The sequence below is a fragment of the Gigantopelta aegis genome, chromosome 6 (assembly GCF_016097555.1).
Source record: "Gigantopelta aegis isolate Gae_Host chromosome 6, Gae_host_genome, whole genome shotgun sequence".
NCBI classification, from domain to species: domain Eukaryota; kingdom Metazoa; phylum Mollusca; class Gastropoda; order Neomphalida; family Peltospiridae; genus Gigantopelta; species Gigantopelta aegis.
In genome coordinates this window covers 33,173,264-33,184,479 of record NC_054704.1, presented here as the reverse complement: position 1 = coordinate 33,184,479, position 11,216 = coordinate 33,173,264, and the positions used below count along the sequence as shown (strand labels likewise).

The following is an 11,216-nucleotide window of genomic DNA, read 5'->3' as shown; positions in this document are numbered from 1 at the left end:
GGCTTGTCCTAATGGATGCAAACCTGGCTATTATGGAGAAAAATGCACGGTAAATTGTTCTGATCATTGCAATGGCCGCACATGCAATCAAAGTTCAGGGGCTTGTCCTAATGGATGCAAACCTGGCTATTATGGAGAAAAATGCATGGTAAATTGTTCTGATCATTGCAATGGCAGCACATGTAATCAAGGTTCAGGGGCTTGTCCTAATGGATGCAAACCTGGCTATTATGGAGAAAAATGCACGGTAAATTGTTCTGATAATTGCAATGGCAGCACATGCAATCAAAGTTCAGGGGCTTGTCCTAATGGATGTAAACCTGGCTATTATGGAGAAAAATGCACGGTAAATTGTTCTGATCATTGCAATGGCAGCACATGTAATCAAGGTTCAGGGGCTTGTCCTAATGGATGCAAACCTGGCTATTATGGAGATAAATGCATGGTAAATTGTTCTGATAATTGCAATGGCAGCACATGTAATCAAGGTTCAGGGGCTTGTCCTAATGGATGCAAACCTGGCTATTATGGAAACAAATGTGAAAGAAACTGCAGTGGAAACTGTAAGCCTCGGGAAGACGAAGCTCATTACGTCTACTGTGAACAGAAAAGTGGAAAGTGCATGAATGGATGTGTGCCAAGCAAATATGGTGAAACCTGCAACAAGTCCTGCAGTAAGACGTGTGTTGGTGGTACATGCTACCGTTCATCGGGGGGCTGTACCTATGGATGTGATACTGGTTGGAAAGGAGACTTCTGTGATGAAGGTACATAAGCAATACTATGCATGACAATCTATCATTTTATTAGTCCCCTATCGGTACAACTGGAGGGGACTATAGGTTTTGTCACCGTTCTTCAGTTTGTCTGTCTGTCTATTCATCCATCTGTTTCAAATTAAGCTGAAGTAGTGTGTATAGCTTTATTATGTGCTGTTACAGATCAGGTTTGACTTTCATGGCGATTTACCCAATTTTGACAACAGGGCTAAAAATTTGTGCGAATCTCAGAATCCAATTCACGCTAGGATTTGCTCAAGCATAAAACATACGAATCTATTTGGATTCGCGTGAAATATTTCCACAAATTTATTAAATTGAATAATCAGTGAGTAAAACATTACCGAATTAATAAAAAATAAAATAAAATAAAAAATAGTTTGGTCATCAAGCTTCAGTTTAAACTGGCTTCAAAAGAGTAGCATACATTTGAATCCATGCATGTTAGAAACAGTGGTTTATCGAGACTAGTCTGGCCTGGGGCCAAGCGGTGGTTGGCCCATTTTTATGAACCAAATTGCAAACGAAGAGAACCGAAAGGAACATGTTTATTCAATTTTTACATAATAACAATAGATAGTAGGCCTAATTAAGTGGTCCTAAATTTACTAATACACCAAACATTAGTTCGCTGATATTATGTTCCTAACCTTGAATTACCTGCTCATTTTAATCAATACATGTTTTTGTTGGTTGTAGAAATATGCTTCAGAAATATCCATACAAACATTGAACCAATGCGCAAAATATATCGGCAAAAGTATCCTATGCACTGTTTATGAATAAGCAATCTTCGAAAAGTAATAATCTGCGTTCAGCCAGACCAAATGGAAAAACGTCCGCCAGACTGGTTTGTGCGGTTCACGGTAAACCAAATGGCCACATTGGAAACCAATCAAATAGTTTGCGAACGTTAGCGAAATGTTTGCTGGCTGAACTTGGGGCTGGTAGATGTCTAAAAATACTAACTGTAAAATACTAACTGTAAAAAAATAATAAAATGGAACCAACAACTAACAGAACTGTTAGTAAAATTAAAAAAAAAAAAATTTGTTTTAAAATTGGATAAATTGTTACTGACAAATTGGTTATTCTTTTCAATATAAATAATAATGTGGGTTTTTTTTTTAATCCATATACAGTAAGTAGCATATGACATAGAATTCTATATACTAACACTGTTGATAAAGTTCTTCTCTGAAAATGTTTAGAATCAGAGGATTTTTTTTAGCCCTGGACAAAGTTATGGCCCTTGAATATTAAAAATGTAGTTTTCCTAATTTTTTCCCCCCACAATACCTCAAGATACTGAATTGAAATTTTGTATACAGCTTTATTGTTACAGATCAGGTTTGACTTTTCTGGTGATTTACCCTTTTTTTTCCTTTTATATAGTTATGGACCTTGAACTTAGAAGATACGAAAATAAAAAAGTCAAAGAAAACATTTTAACAAATTTATATACAAAACCATGGATCTACAAAATGATAATATCACCCCAACACAACACTACTCCGACCTCAAACTACATCCCTCAAAAAAAATTCTAGTGTCCATGGTTTGCCATTTTGAGCACACTAATTTTTAGTCAGTCAATGTCCCTGAGCCTTAATAAAGTAATCTTTTTAAACCAATTCAATTTTTATCAGTATTAACCTATCTGAAATTCACTATCATCATGAGTACTCAGTCAGTATCTTGACCACGACCAGACACTAGCACAACTAGCACAACTTGGTTGGTTGGCTGTTGACATCTCTTGCACACATCCTAATACCAGTTCGCCACCACGCTTGTCTGTAAATATCTCTTGCAGATGGTTCTCCTACAGTTCTGCTGGTCACATCTGTGTCATCTCTCAAACCCATTGTATTGTAGCTCACGTACTTCTCATGGTTCTAGCTCACATAGCTCCAACCCAAAGGCTGAAACAAAAATGGCTACAAATAGGCTCACTTAATATAATTATGGCAATAAAATACCACCTCATTATCAGGGTCATCTATGACACTAAAAACTACTGTGACACAATAAAACAAATTAACCTCAACTGTACCATATTTACTTCTGACACACAAATCAAGACAAATGAAGCTTAACCCTCTAATACAGTCAGTTACATAACTGCAAATATACACTATATACATATCCAATTATCCTATAACAAGGTAACAATGCCTGACAGGTTATAACACCTAATATTATGTATTAATAGTGCTGCAACGATAAACCGGTATACCGCGATAATTGATCAGCTCGATACGAACTGTGGTACAGTTTTGCGTATCGTGATTTTTATACGCTATTGTTTTTCCTTGTATCTTGTTTGACTTGAAATATGCAAACAAACAAACAAACAAAAACCACATCATTTTATTAATTGGTGATGACAGGAAATATAACAATCACGTCAAGCGTAGTCGGCTTACTTGTTGGCATACGAAGTGATAGGTCGGTTATACTTGGTTCTAACTTCTAAATAAAACGTGTTAAAAGTCCAATGAAAATAACAAGTTAACGATAATTACAAATAAATGTTTTGTTACTTACACATTATCATTCATTGTTCATTTACGTTGGAATACGGCTACGGCTATCATCTTCAAAGAAATAAACCAACAAATGAGAATCACACTTCGCTGTTTTACCCTGAACTCGTAATACTTCGGCCAATCGTTCAAAATACCTTGGCTAATCATCTTGGCTCTGGTTCGGTCGATCTGCTGAAACATTGCGACTCAATACGCACATTTCCGAGTCAAGCAAGCAGCAACGGAAAAGCCCGATAGTAAGGATTTCCGAACGTGACAATTTATAAATAGGTTGACACCGTCACACCGGTGTTCTAGTAGACTAGTATTATGTTAAAAAAATAAAAATACGGCCTAAAACATTTAGCCTGACAGCTGAAACTAATAAAGATCATTAAAAAGTTATGCCTTCTGTTTTTATTAAAAAAAAACCCACCTATAAATATTAAATTTAAATATCAACTATATTGCAATACATATTGCAATACAGTTTCTTATATCGCAATACAGTTTTGACCGTATCGTTACACCCCTATGTATTAATATACAACACCACCAAAATGTATATATCTAAATACAAACAATCACTTTGTGAATAATCACCACAAATAAATTACAATATACAATACAGTTGCCCTGTATTTGAGTCTAGGGAAAAAATATGGTCAAACTACATGTATCTGTTCAAAAGACTAAATCACACACCTCCTAAGAGCTGTTTCCCTAGCCAACTTGCCTGCTGGAAACCTTGGCAAATGCACTGATGAACAGACAGGTGACTTTATCTTTCACTCAGCCTGCATGCTTTTTACCTGCAACTTACTTTCCCCATTGAAGAAACTCAAAATACTGCTCATAAAAAGTTATGACATGTTTTCAAAATTTACCCAGTATGCTCATGATATGACAAAACATTGGGGACATTAATGGTATAAACCCCTCTAACATCATAAACATCTTTAACTTTAATCTTTTCAGTGACAAACACATCTGTGCCTATACTTCCTCTAACATACATTTATATACTTATATTATTGAAATTTAAGTATTTATAATTCAGTAAATGTTTCTTTTGTGATGCCCCGTTTTTCTACTTGTATCTTTAGTCTAGATCACATAAAAATACATTGTTCACCAAATTATGAAAAAGTTTATGCTCAGAATAATCCTACATTTGCGCTGTAGTTACACAGTGTACTAAAATTACAGAAACATTATCTTAAATAGTGTTTATATTCATGTTTTGCATTATTAAATTAAACCGGCCTCGGTGGCGTCGTGGCAGGCCATCGGTCTACAGGCTGGTAGGTACTGGGTTCGGCATGGGATTTTTAATCCAGATACTGACTCCAAACCCTAAGTGAGTGCTCCGCAAGGCTCAATGGGTAGGTGTAAACCACTTGCACCGACCAGTGATCCATAACTGGTTCAACAAAGGCCATGGTTTGTGCTATCCTGCCTGTGGGAAGCGCAAATAAAAGATCCCTTGCTGCCAATCGGAAGAGTAGCCCATGTAGTGGCGACAGCCGGTTTCCTTTCAAAATCTGTGTGGTCCTGAACCATATGTCTGACGCCATATAACCGTAAATAAAATGTGTTGAGTGCGTCGTTAAATAAAACACTTCTTTCTTTATTAAATTAAATTATTTTTTAACACATCCTCTATAAATACAGGAGTGTATGAAAATACCTATATTTGGCATCCAATATGTGACCAGTGTTTTTGTTTACAGTGCCATGGTGGTGTTAAATACATGTACTTGTACAATTATTTCTTTCATTTATATTTCTCAACTGATGTATAAAATCCTGTGATAAATGTATATTTACTATCCTGTCCGGAAAAGTATATGTATCTACAGATATTCTGCCAGTAAATAATTTGAGGATATATAATAAAAATAAAACAGATCCTTAGTGCCCATAATAGGTGGTTATAGGTTTGAAATCTTTAGAAAATGGACAATGTATTTCATGTATTCAGACAAAAGCATCAACAGCAAGATTTAATTCTTTCATTATGTAAATCAAGTGTCCCAGTTTCTGTATGTTAGACACCAGCATATACATAATAGCCATTGATTGAACAATGTACTGGGGGTGTTGTTAATTATTTCTTTCTTTTCTTCAATCAGAATGTTCTTCTGGTTACTATGGAAACAACTGCAACCTGACCTGTGGGCATTGTATTGAAGATTTCGGGTGTAATCGGTTCACTGGAGCATGTCCTAGCAATATGTGTGCCAGTGGTTTTACTGGAAGTTTGTGCATGCGTACGTATCATACATTTTGCACATTTGTTTAACCCTTATCAGGCTGCATTGTTTTTAGAAAATTTCAAGAATTTGACCTATCATATATTTTTAATGATATCTCTCTTAATTTTTGGCATATTGAAATGAAAATATACACACGTATTCTATAATGGACTGGCTACTTTACTACAATATTTTAAAATAAATTATTTTATTTATGTTACCATGGCAACAAGTACACAGTTAAAAAGATTTGTTCTTTGATACTACTTAATAAAAAAAAAAAATTAAGTTATTAAAGTTCATGTAATATAAGACTATATCTTTATTTATTAACTATATTTATGTTTTTAATGGATTTTCCCCCTAGAAAACACCTTTATTTGATAAAAAAATTACATGAAATGATTAGTACTATCAGATTTGTTTCATCATAATTTTCGGCATTAACTACAGTTTTAAAAGTGTTGCTATTGCTACATTTTTTGTTAATTATTCTTCAAATTACACACACTTTAAAAATATTAAATGTCCTTTAAATTAATATAATGTTTATATTTTTTTTAATCTGTTACCATGGTAACCACTGCAAATTGGGTAACTGCCAAAAAGGTCAAATTGAAGCAGGTTTACTTTTACCAAAATCATTGAATAGTGTTATTATAATCCTCTGTCTGTTAACAGACCCGTATACAACAAGAATGCATCTGATTAATATTAAGGTCCTGAGGTCAAAGGTCATGTACATAGTTAATAATGAAAACAGTAGTTTCCATTGGATTACATACTAAATCATTTAAGAAATTTATTCAAACATCTTACTTATGAACTTCAAACTAGGCAAACTAACTAATGCACATAATACTTTGTAGGTCATAGATTATCAGGTCAAAGGTCAAGGTCACATTAAAAAAGGGCAATTATTGGGCATTTCTAACAAAAAAGACACAACTTTTGGGCATTTCTCACAAAACTTCTTACAAAAATTGTTAAACAAACCGACCTAAAACTTCTACTATGCAACACCAATCTATATTTTGCTTTTGGGGTCACCAGGTCAAATGTCAAGGTCACAATGAATAGAAAGAATTAGTTGTCAGTGTATTTATTATGGAACTGTTTAAGAAATTGACTATAAACTTCTATCTTATGAACTTAAATTAGGCAAACTAATTACTTTGTAGGTCATAGATTATCAGGTCAAAGGTCAAGGTCACATACAAAAGAGGCAATTGTTGGGCATTTCTAACAAAAAAGAAACAATTGTTGGGCATTTCTGACAAAACTTCTTACAAAATTGTTAAACAATCTTACCTAAAACTTCTACTATGCAACAGTGATCTATATTTTGCTTTTAAGGTCACCAGATCAAATGTCAAGGTCACAATGAATAGAAAGAATCAATTGTCAATGTATTTCGTTTGGAACCGTTCAGGAAATTAACCTGAAACTTCTACATCATGGACATTATGCTAAGCAGATCCATATTCTGCTTTCTTTTGGGGTTACAAGATCAAAGGTCAAGGTCACAGTAAAAGGAGACAAATTGACAATGTATTTCCTACAAACTGTTTAACAAACTAACATTAAACTTCTACTTTATGACTTATATTAGACTGATCCATAAAGATCTAGCTTTTGGGGGTCACCCGGTCAAAGGGCAAGGTCACATTTTGCTCATCGTGTCACTACCAAACTATTTAACAAACCAGTGGGGGGTGGAGGGCACAGAGTCATGCCCCCAATTAAACCTCTTTTTTTAAAACTTAAATTTTATAAAATTATACACACATACATACATAGTTGTACACCTCCCACCCCCCATGTAACAAACTGACCTCATTTGTCTGCTGCATGACCATAGTGCTAGATAGCAACATATTGGGTTTGGGTCATTAGGTCAAAGTTACTTACATAAAAACAAAAAATTCAAAGTAGGTTTTTTTTTATAGTGCATATTACGCTTGTTTGTACTAAGAAGTGTATTATTATGTAGATCAAACTCATCAACACCAAACTCCTGAGCTCTGTATAATAATACATTTTGTAAATTGAACCCAATTATTGTAATACATTTCCAATGGGTTGCCGTTATAATGTAGTATATGCATTATGGGATGGGATAAGGGCCGTTAAAAATTAGGGTAAAAACAAATGTCTGCATTACGTTAATGTTGAATGGTCCTTCGTTGATCTTTGAGGGGGCATGACGATGCCCAGTGGTAAAGAGCTCGCTTGATGGCGGTCAGTTTGGGATCGATCTCCATCGGTGGGTCCATTGATCTATTTGTCGTTCCATCCAGTGCACCACGACTGGTATATCAAAGGCAGTGGTATGTGCTACCCTGTCTGTGAGATGGTGCATATAAAAGATCCCTTGCTACTACCCGTATTTGACCGGAAATTAGCCCATGTCTTTGAATAAGCCCCCCTCCATTTTGATAGCATTTAAGAAATTAGGCCCTCATTCGTAAATAAGCCCACCCCCAACTTCGTCACTTTATAAATAACACGAAATTGCAAGTTTGCTCAAAGTTCATTTAAAAGGTCATACCTCCTGCAGATAATTGACCCCTCCGTATGACGAGTTAACCATGCCCACCGTGACATGTGATGCAAGGTTAGACAAACTTTCAATAATGGCTGCCAATTCGCATAGGTCGATAGCAAAATCAACCGATCTGCTGATTACGTTTTTGCCTTAATTTATTTACAAATATCGTTGTTTAAATAAAAAGCCGACAAGAGGAGACATTCAAGTATTTCACTACAGGGTACATTTATGATGACAAATCGACGAAACCATTTTTACTTCAGTAAATTTTATTGATGCACAAGAACCCGGAAGTGAACAGTGAATGCAACCAAAAGAACTGATAAATTAAAGTGTCTTGTTTGTTTCTTTTTTCTTCTTCTTTTTCATCTTAATTTTTGTTGTTGTTCGATTTTTATATTAATGGAATCCTGATATGCTGAGGAACAAGAGAATAGAATGCGCGGCGACGACCCGGCCTCAACCCGTTTAAAACCGTGGCGTCTTTATTTTTGGTCGGGTTGCGTTAAATGTTTTGTTTAAAAAAAACAAAAGAGAGGGACGTGAGCAGTAACATTAAAATACAAGGTGTGTGGGAATGCTATCAGTGTACCATAATTTTATGCACGAAAGGTTACAAAACTATAGCAGGATATAGTCGCCTGTGCCAAAATTATGCAGGCAGTGGTTTAGATTGTGGGATTGCGATGTTTATGGGGGTGTATTCTTACATAGCTGCACTGCTTGAATCAACCGATATACGGCACTTGCCCTATTTATGAAACCAATGCCATACACGAAATTAAGAAGAAAAAAAAAAATCACAACTGGCGTAGCCAGAGGGTGGGTTGGTGGGGACCACATCTTTGGCCCTCCAGTTAGGCCCGTCTCCGTTCTGACAAGACATATTAGGGCTGTTTACGTTTGGGTGCCCCATCCCCTCTTTATAAAATCAGGTTGTCCAGCACACCCTTTTGAAAAAGTTTGGTACAATTAGGAATGAAAATATAGAAAATGCAGGACAAAAGTAGGAAAACGTAGAACAAAAGTAGGACTGAAACAGTACGTAGCGACATTATTCATGCTCAAAACACCTTTTTATGTGGTGCTTAGTTTGTACATGTATTTTGTGTTCTATCAAAAATAATGTGAATCTTATGTAACAGTCACGTTATACAGTTATTTCAAATTACTGTACACTATAGTAATCAATATACATATTTACATGCATAGGAATGCTGATGCACAGTAAAACAGAGTTAACATGATTAATTTAAGTTTTCCATGATGTATTATAGATTCTGAAGTCATACGTACACATTGTACATTATAATCATATTAATCATTGGAAAATATGTTGGCTTTGAGGGTGTAATTTTAATATGTTGAGATTATATGGTGCCACAAATTGGGAGATACATCTTCCTGTCAAAAAAATTAAAATAATTCCCGTAACTGATGACTTTTATAATAACACAAGGAATATGCACATTTTAAAAGCAATTCGTGGCATTTTCAAACAAAAAAGTACGAAAAACTAAGTATTCTGAAGAAAAAGTAGGAAAAATAGGACAAAGACCAAAAAGTACGAAAAAGTAGGATAGCCGGACAGTCTGTAAAATATTTGCCAATTAAGCCAGTACAACAGTGTTTAAGTAAATTATAAACTCATGTGTTGTGTCAACTGAATCAAAGTTGAAACTTCTGCCCCCCCCCCCCCCCCCCCCCAAATCTCGCACAATCCACCCATTAGTTATCCTACTGTCACACAAAATGTACTCACAAAGCTTTATCTGTTCTAGAGGAATAGGCAGATAAAAAATAGTAATAAATATTATAAGACAACCCATGCCTACAGAACAATAATAATAATACAAAATAAAAATTTAATGAAACAAATGTATATATATATATAAAAAAAGAGAGGCAAAATTATATATATATATATATATATATATATATATATATATATATATATAACATCAAACTAAACCACAGATTGCAGTTCGCACAATTTGTTTAATATTTATTATGAGAATACTTCCTAACATTTTATTTTTTCTCAAAGAGAGGGTCTTTACATATTAATCCCCATGCAATCTGGTACAGGTAAATATATTTGTTCAAAAATGTATCTTTCTGTGGCATCCATCTCCAAATCATTATACTCGAAACTTGTAGTCAACTGAGCAATTAAGGATTACCATTTGATGGGTGGTGTCAAATTGAATCCCAAGTCTTGGAAATCTGAATTACTCCTTAGTAGCAATATGTCAAACACAAAAAAAACAAAAAAAACAACAAATATAGTATTAAATGAAATTGTTGAAAGTGTTTCATTTTCAGCAGCAATTTCACCCCCTGCCCCAGTTTTTCTTTCACATACATATCAGTTGAAACTGTTCTGTTATTTCTATCATTCTGTTCTTAATATCAAGATGCAATGTAATTTGTTTAATAGTTTGTCTTCAGAATCTCATTTTCGATATCTAATCAATGACTCCACATCCATTGGTCCAGTTGCTGAAATATATAAAAACAAACATGTTAAGTATTTCACATCCATTTGAAGAAGTACATTAGTCTGTAACTTAATTACATATCGTTGTATTAATTTAAAGTTTAATTTAATTTTAGGAAAACATTTTTTAAACAGGAAACAAAATCAGTGTGACTAAACAAAGTATAAAATTAAAAAGTATAGCAGTAAATTAAGAAAAGTAGTGAACAATGTATTTAACTTTGATGATGTTATTTGATTTCTATTAGAAAGTTGCACAAAGCTACATATAAGATGACATGTGGAAGAAGAAAAATGCCTATGCTTTGCTAAAATTTGGGGTATAAAATAATGATGAAAAACAAAACTACTGTGTCCAAAAGAAAATCATATTTAGGGTAGGTAATAAAAACAAAACAGATGTAAGTGCCTCATCTAGGTGGTTATGGGTTTGAAATGTTTTGAAATTAGGGTTAGGACATTACATTTCAAGCACATGACCATTTATAAACAGCAGTTCTTTTACTATCATTTATCTGAACATTAAAAAATATATCTATTAATTTCCAAGATTTTAGGGTACATAAGTTTAACCTCAGTAGCCTCTGGCAGAAACCA

The 11,216-nt window shown here is 34.3% G+C and overlaps 1 protein-coding gene across 2 annotated transcripts in view; it reads left to right on the top strand.

Moving 5' to 3' along the window:
- The first annotated feature begins 3 nt into the window (after positions 1 to 3).
- LOC121374157 (receptor-type tyrosine-protein phosphatase epsilon-like) overlaps positions 4 to 11,216 on the top strand; it is a 45,408-nt gene continuing 34,195 nt past the window's right edge. For both annotated transcript variants that reach the window (XM_041501125.1, XM_041501127.1), the window contains exons 1-2: positions 4 to 767; positions 5,446 to 5,583. In XM_041501125.1, coding sequence (XP_041357059.1) covers positions 146 to 767; positions 5,446 to 5,583 — 760 coding nt within the window. In that variant the 5' untranslated portion in view covers positions 4 to 145. The remainder of the gene's footprint in view (positions 768 to 5,445; positions 5,584 to 11,216) is intronic.